Genomic DNA, 18,710 nt, shown 5'->3' on the forward strand with positions numbered 1-18,710 from the left:
CATTTTAATTCAGGTATAAAATGAGTTAATCCCAAATATATTAAGTGATATAGAAGTATGAATTTGGCAAAATCTTTGATCCTTTCTAGCTCTTCATGGCTCTTATTATTAATAAAAATCTAAGCTTTTTAAAAAAAGTCTTTCATCCTTAATTTTGTCCTATATCTTTGCCGGTGCTTTCAGTTGATGTTTAGCCGGTCCATGATTCAACAGATATTTTTTGCGGCAGTTGTCCTTTAATTATTAGGTGGTTCCGCTCATTAAATACCCCAACTACGCCGAAAAATATGTCTTCCACTCCACGCGCAGCCTCTCCAGCATACTATTCCTGGATTTGTCATGAATCAAGCAAAAGCGTCTCTCACCACATCGCTTCTCTTCCTGTTTTTCCACTTCTGCATATCTATTGACATTATAACGCCAACCCAGTTCATCAAAGATGGTGATATTTTAGTCTCTAAAGGAGAACGTTTCGCACTTGGGTTCTTCAGCCCAGGCACTTCTACTCGTCGCTACGTCGGAATTTGGTACAACAAAGTTTCAGAACAAACCGTTGTCTGGGTGGGAAATAGAGATAATCCTATCAATGATGCCTCTGGGGTACTCACTATCAACAGTCAAGGTAACCTTGTCTTGTACGAGAAAAACCAAACTATTCCTCTCTGGTCCACCAATTTCTCTACATCAACGAGTAATTCCATGGCTCAGCTCCAGGATTCGGGAAATCTTGTTTTGCTTCAGCGGGATACTGAAAGGTTCTTATGGCAAAGCTTTGATTATCCTACAGATACCTTACTTCCTAACATGAAGCTTGGATTGAACAGAAGAACTGGCAAGAATTGGGTTCTTACTTCTTGGAAATCAAAAGATGACCCTGGAACAGGTGACATTGTCTACAGAATCGATCCAAGTGGGGTGCCTCAGTTGTTTCTATATAAGGGTTCTGTTCGGTGGTGGAGAGGCGGACCATGGACAGGAGAAAGATGGAGCGGAGTACCAGAGATGACACGTAATTACATCTTTAATGTCAGTTTTGTGAACAATAAGGATGAGGTATCCATCGCGTATGGTTTGACTAATCCCTCAATCGTCTCAAGAATGATGGTCAATGAGTCAGGAAACGTGCAACGGGCCACGTGGAATCAAAGAGACCATAGGTGGATCGGGTTTTGGTCCGCCCCGAAAGAACAATGTGATAACTATGGCGAATGTGGTGCAAATAGTAATTGCGATCCATATGATTCTGATAGTTTCATATGCAAATGTTTGCCAGGATTCGAACCAAAGTCACCAAGGGATTGGTACCTGAGAGATGGCTCAGGTGGTTGTATCAGGAAAGCCGGCGTGTCAACCTGTCAAAGTGGGGAAGGGTTCGTGAAGATGGAACGCGTGAGAGTTCCAGACACTACAAAGGCACAAGCGGACATGAACTTGAGCTTGAAGGTATGTGAGCAAGAGTGCTTGAAGAATTGTTCCTGCACGGCTTACACAAGTGCAGATGAGAGAGGGTTTGGGTGTATGAGATGGTATGGAGATTTGGTTGATACAAGAACCTATTCCAGTGTGGGACAGGACATATATGTACGTGTGGACGCAGCTGAGTTAGGTATTTCTCTGTTTTGCTACCAACTTCTTTATTATATATTCATTTCTCTTTGTTCTGATTGATCAAATAGGATTAGGATCGAGTCTCTATTAGGTTCCTTTTGGATTACTCTATACTTCATTTTCTAGGAAAATGAATGATATATATATATATATATATATATATATATATATATATATATATATATATATATATGGAGTAATGTATTTTATTACACAGTGAAAAGCAATATTCTCTTTTTCTTATAAACTTTAAAAATTGATAAATTTAAAAAAATTCAAAATCAAATTATTCTTATTTGTTATACTTTTGAAGGAGGAGAAATACCCATTAGCAAGCCTTAATAGTCAATAGTACAAATCACCATTATAGCTTGATTAAGACAAAGCGAATTGACATTTCAACTAGTCATTTGTTAAGATGGGACATCTCTTTGCTTGATTTTCTAGAGGGGGCTGAGTTAATGGATCCCACGTGTTTATATCATGGATTGACCAAAAATTAAGTTTTGACAAAAAATTTTCGCATGACTAAAACCCTAATTAAAATTTTTCTTTTTCATTTTCATAACATTGTTCACGTTGCTATTTTTCTACTTAATTTCAGCTAAATATGGTAAGTCGAAAGGTCCTCTTGCCAAGAAGGGAGTGCAAGCAATAATGATAGTTTCTATTATTGCTGTAACATTATTTCTTCTAGCCTTCTCAGCATATTGTTTCGTTCGGAGGAAGAGAAAAGGTAATCAAATTTCTTGGTGGTTTGTCTAATTTGTATGTTGTAATAGATCATTTACAAGGTAAATCTTTGTTTTTTTTTCCAAATTAAACAATTAATTTGTTAATTATAAATGATCAGCTAGAGACAGACGCAGCAAATCTTTGTTTAATTTCACCACAAGTGCAACATACTTGGAAGATTCTCAGAGTGGAAAGGGGAGTGATGAAGTTGGAATTTCAGATTTACCATGCTTTGATCTCAGCACCATAGTCAGCCATCGATAATTTCTCAGATGCTAACAAGCTTGGAGAGGGTGGTTTTGGCTCCGTTTATAAGGTAACCTACCCTTTCTAATTCTCTCAAATATCTTTCCTAACGTGAACCTTTTTTTTTATATGTACAAGAAGGAAATCCTCACAGTTCTGGAAAACAACTCCAATGCCACTAAACTAAGGTTGAACTTTGAGTTATGTGCATTTGGTTTACATTACTTCTCAGGGTCTGCTATATGGTGAAAAGGAAATAGCAGTTAAAAGACTGTCAAAGTATTCTGGACAAGGGAACGAAGAGTTTAAGAACGAAGTTACTTTAATCGCAAAACTCCAACACAGGAATCTTGTAAGAGTCTTAGGTTATTGCATCCAAGAACGAGAGAAGATGTTAATCTATGAATTCCTGCCAAACAAAAGCTTGGACTCTTTTATTTTTGGTATGTCCTTTCAAAACGAGATGTCTGCTTAGAACTGGGAATTTATAATTGCATCAATGCATTGATTTGATGAAATTTGAGCAACTTTATTCCAGATGAAAATAAAAGATCACTGTTAGATTGGCCAACGCGTCATAACATTATTTGTGGGATTGCTAGAGGGATTCTATATCTTCATCAAGACTCGAGATTAAGAATCATTCATAGAGATCTCAAGGCAAGTAATGTTCTGCTAGATGCATCAATGAATCCAAAAATATCAGATTTTGGCATGGCCAGAATATTCGGAGGTGATCAAGTTGAAGCAAACACAAATCGTGTTGTTGGAACGTAGTAAGTATGATCTAGAAAGAAACAAAAATTGATGATTTTGTAGTACTTAATATCCACAAATTTGATCATACTTATTTGTGCTATTGCAGTGGTTATATGTCACCAGAATATGCAATGCAAGGCCTATTTTCAATAAAATCTGATGTATATAGTTTTGGGGTTCTATTGCTAGAGATAATCACTGGCAGAAAAAACAGCAGCTATTATGATGAGAGTACTTCTTCAAATTTGGTTGGATATGTAAGTTAATTAGACATTAAATCAATCAAAAAATCATCATTAATCTTTTAAGTTTTGATCGTCACACAAACCTTGTAATTGCTGGTTTTAGGTTTGGGACCTATGGAGAGAAGGCAGGTCCTTGGAAATGGTTGATTTATCGCTGGGTGATTCATACCCTGAAAGTGAAGTATTGCAATGCATCCAAATCGGGCTATTGTGTGTGCAAGAATCTGCAGTGGATCGGCCTACAATGTCGTCTGTTGTTTTCATGTTGAGTAATGATACAATTCTTCCATCTCCAAAACAACCTGCATTCATTATGAAGAGAACTTACAATAGTAGAGATCCATCAACCAGTGGAGCTAATTCTGTAAATGAAGTCACTGTCACTATGCTTGAACCTCGCTAGCTAGACTCGTCCCCTCTGAGTTGTTCTACACTCTCCCATATATTGTATATTGTATGTTCCTAGAATCAGGTATTTATATGCTAAAGGGTGGTCGAGCCAGAAATTTAAGTTAGGTGGCGAAGATTTTGTAAAATGTTTTACTCTCTTTTTGATTCATCCTACCTTAGTTTCCCATATACCGTGCTTCTACATGTTTCTTATATTGTTTAATTGAAGTTCTATCATGTATGACAATTTTTAATTGCACAAAAATATTATATAAAAATAGACGTGCCTTTGGATTGTTTTATTATTATTATTGAGCATTAATTGAAGACTAATATTGATGGAATCCAGTCTATCAAGATATAAACATATAAAACTTATATATTTAATAAATGAGTTTTACTATATATATTGCATTTTAAATTCATAAGAGAATGATAATTTCATATTTTATTAGAGCTCAATCAACAGTGAGTAACTGTTTAGTTTATTTAGACAAGTCATTATTTCTGTAAAATACACGTTTAATTTATATATAATTGTGTTTAATTATTATAATTTTAATGAATTTATATATTTAATAAATAAAAAAAAATTAAGGAATTCAGTAAATGAATCTCTAATTATACATATCCCATAAATCATCTTCTCTGAGCAGCCGTCATGAACAGGGACATAGCTTGGAAATTTTTGTTGGTTATATGGAAATGGAATAGCAAAAAATGAAAAACCATAAAAAGTAAGCGCTAAGGAATCAGCATTTGAAAATTTGCAGGGCTTGATATTGAGCTCAGCCCAAACCATAGAGTAGCGGTTGATTTCTGATCCAAGACCCAATTACTCCACCAAAGGAGAAATTATTCTATGCAATATTGTATGTGCAATAAATAAATTTTAATTGCCAATACTGATGAAGTATATGTCAAATCCATCATTATAATTAATAGTTATAATATAATCATTTTATATATAATGGCTACATTTTAATTTTTAATGAATAATTATAATAAAATTATTTATATATTTATAAAAAAAATTATTTTATATAAAAAAAGTTATGTCAATTTTTTAAAAAGTATTAAAAGTGAATTATTCATTACTAATAATTATATATATTCTAAGAGGTATAAGTGAGCAGATATAATTGTTTTAAAATATACAAAGTAAATTATTATATATGATTTAAAAGGTACAAGTGAACAGAGGTAATTATTATAATATATATAAAATAAGATGCAAATGTCTTATAAATAATAGTTTTAAATGAAAATCTATTAAATATTTCTCTTTTATCTCTTCTCTTCACTTTTATTTACGATCAACATTATTATTTTTTAATTTATTCTTATAAAAATTTTAAAATTATAATCTAAAATTTTATTTTAACTTTGTTAATCTCGATAAATCTGCTCAAACAATTCAATAATAATATAATAAACAGCGTAATTCTCTTAACGAAAATGTCAATTTGATCGAAATCTATTATTATTGTTATTGTTATGTTTCTAACATATACAACAGTTATATTCTAAGACTTCTTAAAAACATACTTAAAAGAAAGTTCATCAATAAATGGAATCTTGATTTCACAAGAAAAAGATTAAAAAGGAAAAAAAGAAAGCACACATATAAGATTAAACGTTGCTTCACAAATGGGCAGATTCATTACAAATGACAAAACCTCATGGATCACGTTGTCCCTTTTCTCTTCTTTTTCGTCCATTTTGGATTTTGTTCTTTTGTACGTCAGCTTTATTTCTTTGCCATTAACCTTCAACAAGAGGCTCTGATTATTCAACAAATCTATATCCATCCATCACTATCTCCAGATCTTTTCATTTTAATAAACTAGTAATTACCAGAAAATTTTTAATTGAGCATGCACCTCCCAAAGCTATACTATAACCTTTACGTGTAACGCGAGTCTTTGTGCCTGTTTAAAATTGCATTGAGAGGGTAAAATTATATATATTTTTTTAATAAAAATATTATTTTAAAAATTATTTTAAAAATAATTTAAAAAATATTATTTTATTATTTTAATATTTTTATTATTAAAATTTATTAAATTTAATTTAATATACTTAAAAAAGTAAATTATTTTTTTTAATTGTAAATGGCATTACATGGCCACTCGGGCATAGCTTCTCCGGTTCTTGGATAGGTAGGTATAAGAATGCCATTCTTTCACTTATCCTCAACGTTTAGGAAATGTCATTATCACTTCCCCTCAGACGTACAACTGGCAATATCATCTCTTCATAAAATCAGAAGCGGAAAAATTATTATTCTTATTCTTATTCTTATTATTATTATTAATAAGAGAATAATAAAATCAAATATAAATAATAATTTTTATATAATTAATAATTATATAAATAATTTGTAAATTAAATATTTATATTTAAATTCATAAATTATTAATTAATATATTTATATATAATTAAAATAATAAATATTTAAACTAAGTAGGTTATAGTTTTATGTTTGTGAATTGAAGGTTAGAACTAGGTTCTAATATTGAGTAAAGAGGGCAGGTGAGGATTTATAGCATTATATACAGACAGCAGCTACTTTGTAATCACTCCCTTGTTTGCATTGTGATTTCTCCTTCGATTTATATATAGTTGTCAATACAGATAGAGGGCTAGGCTCGGTCCCCCTTTACGCCTAGTCTGCTTTCAATTCAGACCCTCGAACCATTAATTTGAGTCAATTTCGAGTGATTCTGATCCCATTCAAATTAATATAATTATTATATTTTACATAAATAATTTATTAATAACTTTTAAATAGTAATTAATATATTAATATTCGTTTTTTTTTTTTTTTGTAATTACAGGATAGATAGAAGGAAAAAGTTCCGTTACCTCCCGTGACAGGATTTTAAGTTGTAGACCTTACCGTTGGGTTGAGGGCATTGAAAAAGGTGAGTTTCCGAAAGTACCCCTGTAGGCTGTAAAAGGAAACGGAAGTGGTGGACTGGACTGGAAAAAATAGCTTTTGTTCCTTGTCATTAATGAAAGGGACGAAAGAATGATGACTTTCACCCTTTGAACAGCGTCCCCCTTGTTTACGCCAAAAGTAAGCGACCAACAATTAAACAACATTAACGTTAATCTCCTTGTAATTCCTAATTTGCCCCTCTCCTTGTTCGCTAATTTATATGAAAAATGTTTTTTTTTTCTTTCAGCTATGGATGAATTCAAGATAAATCCTATGGAATTGAATTGGAATTAGACTAGTTATAAGGATTAATATTTCAATTTCTTTTGGATCGAAACTAAATTAGAATCAATGATTTAAATGATCAATATAAAGTATATATTATATTTTTTCAGTTAATTCTGTTGTAACTAATAATTAATTGAATATTTTAATTTTGATTAGGTTTGATTTTCTATTAATTATGGTTCAGTTCGATTAATATAATTAGAATCAGTTAAAATTTTTATTAATTCAAAATTTGATTTAATTAATTGAATGCTCATTCTTAATTAGACTAAACCATCAATTTCAATTATACTTAAAAAAATAAAAAATTTAGAGAGTATCACCTACACTAAATTATTTTTAAATCAAAATTAAAATATAAAAAATAAAATAAAAATTAGAATTAACCAAATAAAACTAAACTAGTACAATTCAATTCTAATTCACTCTCTTATTAAGTGATAAATTTTAATAAACGTCATTGACCTTATATATTTGTAAGGTTACAAACCCTTAACTTAAAATTATAATATAAAACTTCCTCAACTTTTAAATTTTACATAGTAAAATCTTTCTAACCTTCAATCACCAATTTTTCAGTTAGACACTGATTTAAATAGTTTTAACGTAACGCTTATTTAGCATTTCTCTTTCCTTTATAGGGATAGCAAAAGCTCCCAACCCGCTCCGCCCCTTTCTAGGCATAATATATTATTATTTTTTTATTAAAAAATAATTTATTTTTATATTTTTATATATTTAAATATTATAATTTTAACAAAATATATAAATATATTGATAAAATTATATGTAAAACTTGCATTTTATAAATAAATTTATATTATATATGTAACACCCTTATTTACATAGCCTGGTATATTTTACTGTTCCGTTGATCGGTGTCGGTCCGGACAATTAAGAGGATTAAAATCATATCTAAGACACCTAGATAAGCCTTGAATGAAAATATATAGTGACTACCTGATATGTAAGTATAAATAAGAAAAAACAGAACATAAAAGGTTAAATGAGCCGGGAGTCACAGTAATGAGTGACATTCCCGGAAAGTGACTACGAAGGCCATCGTAACCCTAATTTTGAATCGAAAAATGTGACGCCGCGGTCTTTAGGACTATTACGAACCTAGTGAAAAAGAGAAAATCACGAAAAAGAATTGTTAAGCAGGTCAAATAATTAGGTTAGAGATCCGGAAGAAATATTGAATAACTTGCATATCGGATTGAACCAACAATGGGCAATTTAGTCAATTCACCCCTAGAGCTGATTCCTGATCTAACTGTTCAATAAAATCGGAGAAATGAAAATTTTGGGATCGAGAATTAAATTAAAGAACTAATAAAAAAGGAAAAATAAATGAAAAAGGAAAAGAAAATAAAAGCTTTTATTACATCACCTTACATCATACTTATGACATCATAATTCAAATTCAATTTCCCTACAATTTTTTACTAAGTCAAATTTGATTAAATAAAATACAAATACACTAAAATTAAAACAAAAAGTCACTCTTTCTTCCCCAAACCAATTTGGCAGCCCCTCTCCCTTGGATACCTCCATAGCCAACCTCCATGAAAGCTTCCACCAAGCTTCAAATCTCCCACTAAACCCTAATTTCTTCCCCAGTCAATTGATAAAAACTTGTTAGACTAATTTGAGAAAGAGATTGAAGAAGAAAAAGAAAGGAGAAAGTGAAGGAAATTTGGTGATTGAACTTCAAGTTTGAGTTTAGTAGTTGAATTGAAAATTTGTGTTTAATACTTATGTTTTTAGTTCAATTCACTTAGATTTTAACTTAAAATTTAAAGAAAACACTTGTTGGGGGAGTAATTAAAAATTCGGCCAGCCTATGGGAGATTAGAAATTGAATGAAATTGATGCAAGTGAATGGTTGTTTAGGCTGAATTATGCATGTAGACCATGGATATATATACTTTGATTTCATTAGATTTTAAACTTATGTAATTAGGGTTTTTGAGTGTGAAAATTTGGGAAAAATTGGGGAAATGGTTAATTGATGCCATTGACCTTAGTTGAGTTGAGAAATAGTCAATTGGGACCATTTGTGGTGTGTGTGAATTGGTAGAACCAAATTGTAATTTGGATTTGTTAGTGTTCATATTCTGGCAGCTTGACCTAGGCCTTTTTCAGGGACCAAAATTAAAAATTTAGCAACCTAATTGGTGTGAGGCCGATTGGGGATGAAATAAAAATTTAGCAACCTAATTGGTGTGAGGCCGATTGGGGATGAAAACAGACACATAATAACACATTTTTCATTCAGGAATCATGCCCAGAAAATGACCATAACATAGTGAATAATTAGGTCAAACCCGAGTGTAGTGCACTGCCACTGTATCAAAATGACCAAATAAACAGTGTTTGTTCATTTGGCCATAACATGGGCTATACAGGTCCAAATGACCTGATTTTTGTGGCATTAGAAAGGTATGACATAGCACTACAACTTTCATGAAGAACACCAACCTAAATTCTGCCCATATCTAAGTTATTTTGCCACCTAAATTTAATGGTCCAAAACTGCTATAACCAAATTAGGTGTCCAGAAATCTGGGCTAGACCAATCTAGCCAGCCATGTTCAAATGGCCATATCATAGGTTACAAAACTCCAAATGGAGTGATTCAAAAAGAGAATTAAAGATAAGACAATAAGGAACAACTTTGATGAAGAACACTTTGCCAAATTCCCACAGCAACTTGACTAATGGAACAGTGCAAAACAGGACACTAAATCTGAAAATTTGCAATTGTGCCTAGGAGACCTAAAATTTGAAGAAACAATCAAAACCAACAAATTAGGCACCCAAAATGTGGTATGTGGGTGTAATTGGATTTCCTATACCTATTAAGTATAAGAAAGTCAATATTTTGACTTGAATAGTACCATAAATAGTAACTCCAAAATGAAAATCTCCAAGAACATTAGTTTAAGCATGTTATGGCCAGCATTAAGCATATATGAATTAATTATTGAATTTATTGTGAGATAAGATATTGAAACACTGTTAATTGTGTGTTTTAGCTGAAAAAGACCCAGAAGAGACAAATGACTAAGTTAAGGCCAAGAGGCGACTCACGTTAGGTTTGTGCACAATAAATTTATGTAATTGTTTTCCAATTGAAAATTTGAATTGCTATGCTTTATGAAATCGCTATGTTATTTATGAATTGTGTTGCCACTTTGTGACTGTAAAAAATGACTTTAGAAATTATTTGGAATCTCTCATAAATTATTGGAAATAATTATTTTAAATTGATTTTGGATTCACACTTAGCATGACAGTATCACATTATTCCTCCTCCATTTATGGGGTTGAGATCATTTATTTTCCTCCCTCTCTGACTTACCAGCTGAGGTCGAGATCAGATGAGTACTCATTAGCTAGCTAGCCACCTCCCTCATTGATTTCGATTAGTGAGGTTGTAGATCACTTTGTCGTAGTGTACAACACGGCATTGATTGAAAATTTTGTGTCATGGCTTAAGTTGTGCATGGATTGGCAACACTGTGTTTATTAAATTGTTTGATCAAAATTGTGCTAAAATACGCTTTAAAAAAATTTGTGGAATATAATTGTGAAATTTTTGAACTGTGAATTGTTCATAAATATTTTATATTATGTCTTTACATTTATTGTGCACTACTGAGTATTTTTATGCTCAGCGATAGCTCTTTTTGCTGTCACAAATAAAGGTAAGGAAAAAGTAGCAGAGTGAGCTGCTGATTGTGGGGACTACCCAGGGACTTTTGTACGGGTATTTGATTATACCATTGTAATTTCTTGATGTAAATAATTTTATAGTCATATGTACTTTTATAACTGAGAAGTTATACAGTTAATATGTAATAATATTATCTTTTGGATTTTGATGTTTATAAATTTAAATGCACCTGTAAATTACTTATTTTGAATGTATTGTGTATAACTTATTTTGGAAAATTTGGGATAACAATCTTATTTTGAATTATGGAGATGGATGGGATTTGAGTTGAATTGAATTTGGTGGTTGAATTAGTGAAGTGTATTATTAATGGGAGTGTTTTTCTACTAGTAAAAATTTTTTTTTTCTCAATTACTGTCGGCACTCTGCCTAAATTTTTCTAGAATTTGCGAAAAAATAAAATGGACAACAATTTTAACTAGCTTTTAATATTCAATTAAATATTCTTTGTTCCTACAAAAAATACTCACCACTTCCAAAAAGTAAGAAAATGGTTTCAAAATCCCTTATTACTTAATGAGTTATCGGTAGGTAAAGTTCGGTAGTTCATTACATATTAAACGGGATCATGTTATGCCTTACAAAGGGTAAAGTGTGACAATATACTAATAAATTAAAATAAAAGAAAATTTCTCACGAAAAAACTCGTTCCACCCTACACCCTTGTGTGAAATGCCCTACCCTGACCCCCAACTCTTATGGGGGGAGAACGAGAGGAGAAATTCCTGTCCCTAATTCGCCTCGTTGCCGTTAATATTACTCTCTCAAACCATATATAAATTGAATTCCTCTACTTTCTATACAAAAAATAATTTTTTATGGGTAAAAAGAATAATTTTACATTGTGCATAAGAGAAAGAGAAAAAAATATTGACTAAGCACTATGATAGACCTGTTCACATCAACATCTAATTGAAAAATAAATAATTGAAAGTTAGAGAAATTTTATTATATAAAATTTAAAAGTTGAAGAGTTTTATGTAATATTTTAAAATTAAAAAAATATAATATTATAACTATATAAATTTAAAAATAATTATTTAATTTGATCCCTTATTAAGACTTAAACTATTGAATCCGACTCGAAATCAGCCAGACCCGACCGATAGCTAGGCCTAATTCAAGACAATAATTTCTCGAATGAGTTCCAAGTTCAAATGATGTTAAAATTTATGGGCATAATTAAAACAAAATAATTAAAGTAAACGAGAAAGAAGCATGAGGGTAAAAAAGTAAATGCATAAACTTGCTTACAAAAGGCAAGGAGGACAAGTGGAGTTATGAGGCTTCTCCTTTCTCCCTCCCCCGAGCAGTTCCAAAAACCTCATAAAACCCCTCCCTTCAACGCAGAGAGAAAACTGGGAAATTACAGAAACCAGTTCGAGTTAAAAATGGCTACTCAGTTACCGGACGATTTCAAGTGCCCGATTTCTCTCGAGATAATGTCCGACCCCGTAATTCTCTCATCGGGTCACACCTTTGACCGTGCTTCTATCCAACGGTGGCTTGACTCTGGCCACCGTACTTGCCCAATTACTAAGCTACCTCTTCCCGACCATCCTCCTCTCATCCCCAACCATGCTCTTAGAAGTCTGATTTCCAATTATACCCTCCTCTTCCCTCCAAAATCACAGCTTAACGCTTCACCGCCGCCATCAAAACCACAGCCTCAAACCCTATTCTCCACTCTCACTTCTCCGTCTTCTCCTCTCAACTCCAAGCTTGTCTTGCTCTCCCAGCTCACGAGACTCACCAAGCTCGACCATGGCCTTCGCCGCCAGCTGACAGAGTCTGGAGCCGTATCCGCTGTTCTCAACTGTGTCAGCTCGCCGGAGTCGGTCCTCCAAGAGAAAGCCCTCTCTCTATTACTCAATCTCTCTCTCGACGATGATAATAAGGTGGGTCTAGTGGCGGAAGGTGCAATTGGCCGGGTCGTCACAGTTCTGCGGGTTGGATCGCCGGATAGCCGTGCCATAGGTTGCACTATCTTGACCAGTCTGGCAGTCGTAGAAGTAAACAAAGCGACAATTGGGGCGTATCCAAATGCAATTCAAGCGTTGGTCACGCTACTAAATTATGGGAATGGTAGAGAGGTGAAAGAAGCAGCAACAACGTTGTATGCTATCTGTTCATTTCCGGATAACAGAAGGCGGGCTGTGGAATGTGGGGCGGTGCCAATTTTGGTGAGGATAGGCGGGATGGGTCTGGAGAGAGCAGTGGAAGTCTTGAGCATGTTGGTGAAGTGTAAGGAAGGGAGAGAAGAGATGGGGAGGATTGGTGGGTGTTTGAGGGTTTTGGTGAAGGTGATTAAGAATGGGAGCAAGAGAGGGATTCAGTGTGGGCTTTTCACTTTGAATTATTTGTGTTGTTACAGTGAGGAAATGTGTGGGGAAGCCAAGAGAGAAGGGGTTTTGGAGATATGTTTGGGGTTGGTGGAGGATGACAACGAGAAGGTAAGCAGGAATGCTTCCAGTTTGGTGCAAACGCTAAGTGGGTGCCGCTTGGTGGAGTGATGGAGGGTCGCTGTCGGTTATGGATGGAGGTGAGTTGAGGATTTTTGGGTTTTTTTTTTTTTGGGAATGGTTCTCTTCTTTGTTGGATAGTTCTGTGTACAAATGAAAGAAAAAGGATTAGAATTTGATGAGGGATAGTTTCCTTCTTTTTGGGGAAAAAAAAATTTTGTACATTTAAATAAATCTCTCTCAGAATTCTGACTGTTGTAGTGGAAAGATTTCAAATTGGTTCATCAAATTGTAATTTGTGAAAATTTAGAAAAAATTTGTTTGTAAACCAGTTTATTTTCCTGCTTTTCATTGAGGTACCTTGGGGTTTTTCAATTGGAAGGTAAGAGAAATAGCATCTGAATCATAAATTTTATACAATATGACAGTTAAACTATGATTTAACATATTGAAATTAGACAAATGCAGGAAGAAAACAAGTTTATATGTACTAAATTTGAATTCTTTTGGTTCTCAAAAAAAAAAAAAAAGAATTCTTTTGAGCTCGTATGAGAGTGTTTTAAAGCCATTGAATGAGCATCATATCTGTTTGCGGTCAACTAGTTTACTTCATTATGTTGCTGCTGTCACTCCTTCCTGTTGAAGAGTATCATTGCTTGCTTTTTGTTCCCGAGTAAACATGGGGGATTCATAGGGTTCTCAACTAAGAGCTCCGGATTATTGGCTCAGGATGCACTCTCGCAGTTTTTTTTTTTTTTTTTTTACATAATGGCCACGGAGATGGCCTGCTTTGGAATGAACAGAATTTCCTTAATACCATAGATTCTGAGTGACTTTATTTAATCTCCATTTTAGATTGTCTATATTCATAGAGCTGAATTAGTTATGTAAGTGATTTTAACATTATCTCTTGAGATGAATTGACACTGCTAATGAGAACTAGGAATTGCATTTTAAGGCATATAAAGGATGCTCTGTTTCTGACTCAAAATTTGTTGAATGATAAATTTTGTCAAGTTTTAACTTGCATACTGTTTAGAATGCTTTCCTTCCTGTGGCTTTATGCTTTTTGTTAGGTGGGGAAATTTTGATGGGAAGAAGTCTCTGTTCTAAAGAATCTAATTTCTGAAGCTTGCAATGATGATTTAGTAATTTAGTCAAAATCATTAGATGGAAGGGAACAAACAGGCTGACTTTTGTGGGTGGATGAAGAATTTGTTTGGCAGATTGGTAATTTTCTATTTATTATTCTTTTTGCTGGTCGATTTGATGTTATTTTTTGTTGATACACTTCAACCCTACATGAGGCAACTGTGTGCATTCTTATTAGCTGGTCTACTACCACAGCAAGCTTTTAGTCGCCACTGCTTCTGTATGTTGCATGTTGAATGGATTACAAAATCTCTTTCTTAATGAACTGTACAAAGTTGCTTTTTTCTTCATAATACACATATTGACATTCTGGACTACCATGTATTTGTAAAAGCTTTTTAGGGAAGGCAGGATCCCTTGAGGTTTGTCAATGACATGGATACCCTCATCTTACGTGCACATTCTCAACATTCTAAAGTCATATTTGTTTGGGACAATGCTAAAATTTGATTATCCCTTGAAGTTTAAAATGAGGGTTGTATTTGCCACCTCGCATGAAGCTTTTTGAGATGGTGAGGATGGCTTCAAGGTAGTTAGAAAAGCTTCTTCAACACCCACGACTCTCTGTATTTTTGTTGCTCTTATTGTCAATATTCTTTGGCAATTTTTGTTGCTCTTATTGTTTCTCTTTTGTAGTTGATTTTTCCTTAGTGCAATATTCTTTGGCAATCGTTTTCTATATTATGCTCATTGCTATGGCTGTGTTGGGGGAAGTTCCTCCTAAATAGGTTGCTGCCTTTGAAAATGCAGTGAATTTTGCTCTATTATAGCTCAACAACTCTCATCAATTTGTGTCAACTGATGGTTTGATATACTTGGAGCTCGTTTTGAATTCCATTTGCTTCGTGTGTGAACTAATGTCTTGATTCTCATGACCAATCTAGATTAGGTTTGAATATATTTAATTATCAAGTTAAATATTCTCAGTTAATGTTAGTTTCTCTGACCTGAAAATCCTGCTTGGTTGGTAATTCGGTTTTGGTAGGTTGATTCTGCTAGCGGCTACCCACCAGAAGCAGCAAAGAGACTAAAGCTCCAATTGAGATTGAGATTGGAGCTGGAAAAAAAAAAACTTATTTTTAGAAATATATATATTTAGCTGTGATTATTTAATAATTTTGACATTTTGGCAGCTTCCACAATAATCTATAGCCAAATTTGACTTTTACCCTAATAATTTCTTTTTTATCAGAAAGGGGTTCAGCACGAGTAGTAAAACTTGTAATTGCTGATGACGTGGAACAAAATAAGTGGGTAAAAGAAGCATCTTGCCTAAGTGAATGTCTCCTCATACAAGTAAAGTTTTATACTTTCACTTTGCCATCTCTTTTATTGATACTAATTTCTTTCTATTTTAATGTTCTTCCTTCTCCATTTCTTTCTTTGACAAAGACATTTCTCAAGAAAATCAACTATATCATCCAAGAAATAAAGGCCAAGAGACTGGTTGGATTCCTTTTTTTTTTTTTTTTTCTTTCTTGTGGGGTTTCAATGAGGTTGGAGATTCATGCAAGTTATTGTCTTTTCTTAATCTAGAAAATGAAAACTCCTTTTTTATTTAGCAGAATCTGTTTTCTTTGATTAGCCAATTTTGCAGTGGCTTGGATTGAAAGTTTGCTCTTACTTAACACCTCTCTTGTATCTAGTGTGAAACTATGATATTGATTAGATTCTCTATGTATGATTAGACATATCACTAATTTCATCATGCTTTCGGTTTTTTAACATTGATTTTGGAATCTTACTTTGATACTGATAAGGATTAACACGTAAACAGGTGATTGGAAATCTACCAACCCTTTATCTGTTTGTTTCTTTTTCTCTTCTTTCTTGGTGTATGGTGGAAAATGCAACTTCGTTCGGTGACAAATTGAATGCCTTGCTCTATCTTCTGGCCTGATGCAGTCTGCCCACTGGGTAATAGGCCTAAGAAGCCGTATCCTTGGGCTCAGTCAAGCCATAGTTGACGTGAACTATCTTGTTGAGCTACTGTTTTGTAGTTGACCAAACAGTGTGGAACTCTTGATTTTCTTAATGTGGCGTAGCGGTGAAGCTAAAAAGATACCATAATGGTAACCTATCAAAGGGCAACACCAACCACCAAGAAAAGCTAACTTTGAAGACATGATTGTAGAGTAGAAGGTTCAGGTTTTTAGCTATAAAAAAGAAAGATTCTTGAAGACATTTGGTCTCCCCATCTAAGTAATCATCGAGCAGTACTTTTATTGGATATGATGGCAATGAGGGGCCATGCTCTCCAGGCATTCTTGAAGTTGAAGCACAAGCCAAACACATACATTTACACTCACCTGAATATTTATCAACACTATAATAAAATATCTTCATTCTTTATTAATCAAAGTTTTATTCTTTTAAATAACACTGTAAAAATAATAAAAATTTGATTTTAATATTTATAAATTAATAAAAAAATATTTTAGCAAAATTTGTAATTTTGTCATTTCAAAATCATCTCATCCACCGAAAAAGGAAGATAAAAAATAGTAGTAGAAGTAGAAAGATCACCTACTAAATAAGGGTACTTATTGGGCCTAGCTTTTATAATGGGAGTCTTATAATTACTACAAAAGACTAGCAAATGGGATGAAATTAAGAGCGCGGACACTTTGTGTTAGGAAGAGAAGCACGCTTCCAGACAAGCCCCATTATTCATACCTCTCTCTCATTTTTTTTTTATTTAATTAAAAAATAAAAAAAATTGAGTATGATTTTACTAGGTAAATAAATAATATATTTTTAGTCACTAAATTAAGTCAGAATAGGCATTTATATCTTCTTTAAATCCCACTACATTATACGATATAACCTTGACTTTAGCTTCTCTTGTTTAATTTTTTAATTAACATGATTAATCATCACATATTGATGATTAAATATTAATTTTAATTAATAAATTTTAATTTAATAATATTAAAATTATTTTTAAAAATATAAAATTAAAATTAAATAAATAAAAAATAATTAACATTTGAACAGATAAAAATAAGTAAAATTTCAATTTGTGGTGGTATACTTATTTTTTTTTTACTATAATTAGATTTGACAGAAACTCAAACTCGAGACCTTATAGCTCTAAAGACCACTCCAATATTACTCAAATAAAACTCATTCATGGGTCTACTTATATTTTAAATATTTATTGTCAATTTTTAAATTTCTTCAAACACATAAACCTGTTAAAAACATCAAATTAATTAATAATTGAAAATCCAAAGCCAAAAATTCATTCTGTCCATCAAATAATCATTGTGGGTTGGTTTGAATTCAGATTTGGGTCTACTTATATTACTAACAGACAACAAATTTCATCTTTGGAGAAAAAACATAAAACATAAATTTGTTCATAATGAACATGGAACTAAGAGTTTATTTAAAAAATAATAAAAATAATAAAATAAATAAATAAAATCAATTTGGAGTGATTATACGTAAAAAGTTCACTGATGGCAGCTAAAGAAGAGATCGAAAAAAAAAGAAAGAAAAAAATAAAATTTTATAATTTTAGATGCGAATTCAATACTGATACTATCCATCCAAAATTGAGTTAAATAGTTAGCGTTCGTTTAAAAAATCTAACGTGACAGTTAAAGTGTCAATGTTCGGTATGTAACACTCTAAATTTTTAAATAATTATTTTATATGAAAATTATAATATTTTATTATATTAAATATTATAGAAATTTATTTAAAATTTTTTGAATTTTTAAAATCGGGTTTGATTTTCTTAAGACAATAAATTTTATCAATTTTTAAAAATTTATTTAAAGATCACGTGGCAAATCTAAAAATATATTTGGCTCCACAAATTTTTCTGTAATTTTCTTTCGAAATTTTTGGGCCTCATTTCGGGTTCCATAGTAAAGTAAAAATTCAATTTCTGCTATCCTAAATCGAACAGGCTGAATCAAATTGAATCGGATTGAACCGATCAAATCGGACAGACTCTTCTTCTTTTTCTTCTCCCTTCTGCCACGTCCCCGACCATCTCACCTTTTCTCTCCATTTTCTCTCTCCTCTCTCCTCCCCACCTCTAGCCACCACTTCCCCCTCCTCCCCAGCTCGCTGGCGCACCACCAGGGAGTCTCCCTGCCACCGGTCATCGCCTTGTTCGCCAGAAA

At 32.6% G+C, this 18,710-nt stretch overlaps 1 protein-coding gene and 1 pseudogene across 3 annotated transcripts; both read left to right on the forward strand.

Annotated features, from left to right (window-relative positions):
• The first annotated feature begins 287 nt into the window (after window positions 1-287).
• Window positions 288-4,230, forward strand: LOC131176483 (G-type lectin S-receptor-like serine/threonine-protein kinase At1g11410; annotated as a pseudogene).
• A 7,998-nt stretch (window positions 4,231-12,228) lies between these two features.
• Window positions 12,229-16,296, forward strand: LOC110664534 (U-box domain-containing protein 8-like). 3 transcript variants are annotated; one of them, XR_002496690.2, is made up of 3 exons: window positions 12,229-13,499; window positions 14,496-14,649; window positions 15,764-16,296. XR_002496690.2 is itself a non-coding variant. In XM_058141531.1 (2 exons), exon 1 carries the CDS (start codon window positions 12,238-12,240, stop codon window positions 13,468-13,470), a length of 1,233 nt encoding a protein of 410 aa, XP_057997514.1. In that variant the 5' UTR covers window positions 12,229-12,237; the 3' UTR covers window positions 13,471-13,499; window positions 15,764-16,296. The 3 variants fall into 3 exon arrangements, 1 of the variants encoding a protein (XP_057997514.1); XR_009146533.1 differs by lacking the exon at window positions 14,496-14,649 and having other exon boundaries at window positions 15,764-15,867; window positions 15,964-16,296; XM_058141531.1 differs by lacking the exon at window positions 14,496-14,649.
• Window positions 16,297-18,710: the final 2,414 nt, after the last annotated feature.

This window comes from Hevea brasiliensis, unplaced genomic scaffold (genome assembly GCF_030052815.1).
Source record: "Hevea brasiliensis isolate MT/VB/25A 57/8 unplaced genomic scaffold, ASM3005281v1 Scaf128, whole genome shotgun sequence".
NCBI lineage: Eukaryota > Viridiplantae > Streptophyta > Magnoliopsida > Malpighiales > Euphorbiaceae > Hevea > Hevea brasiliensis.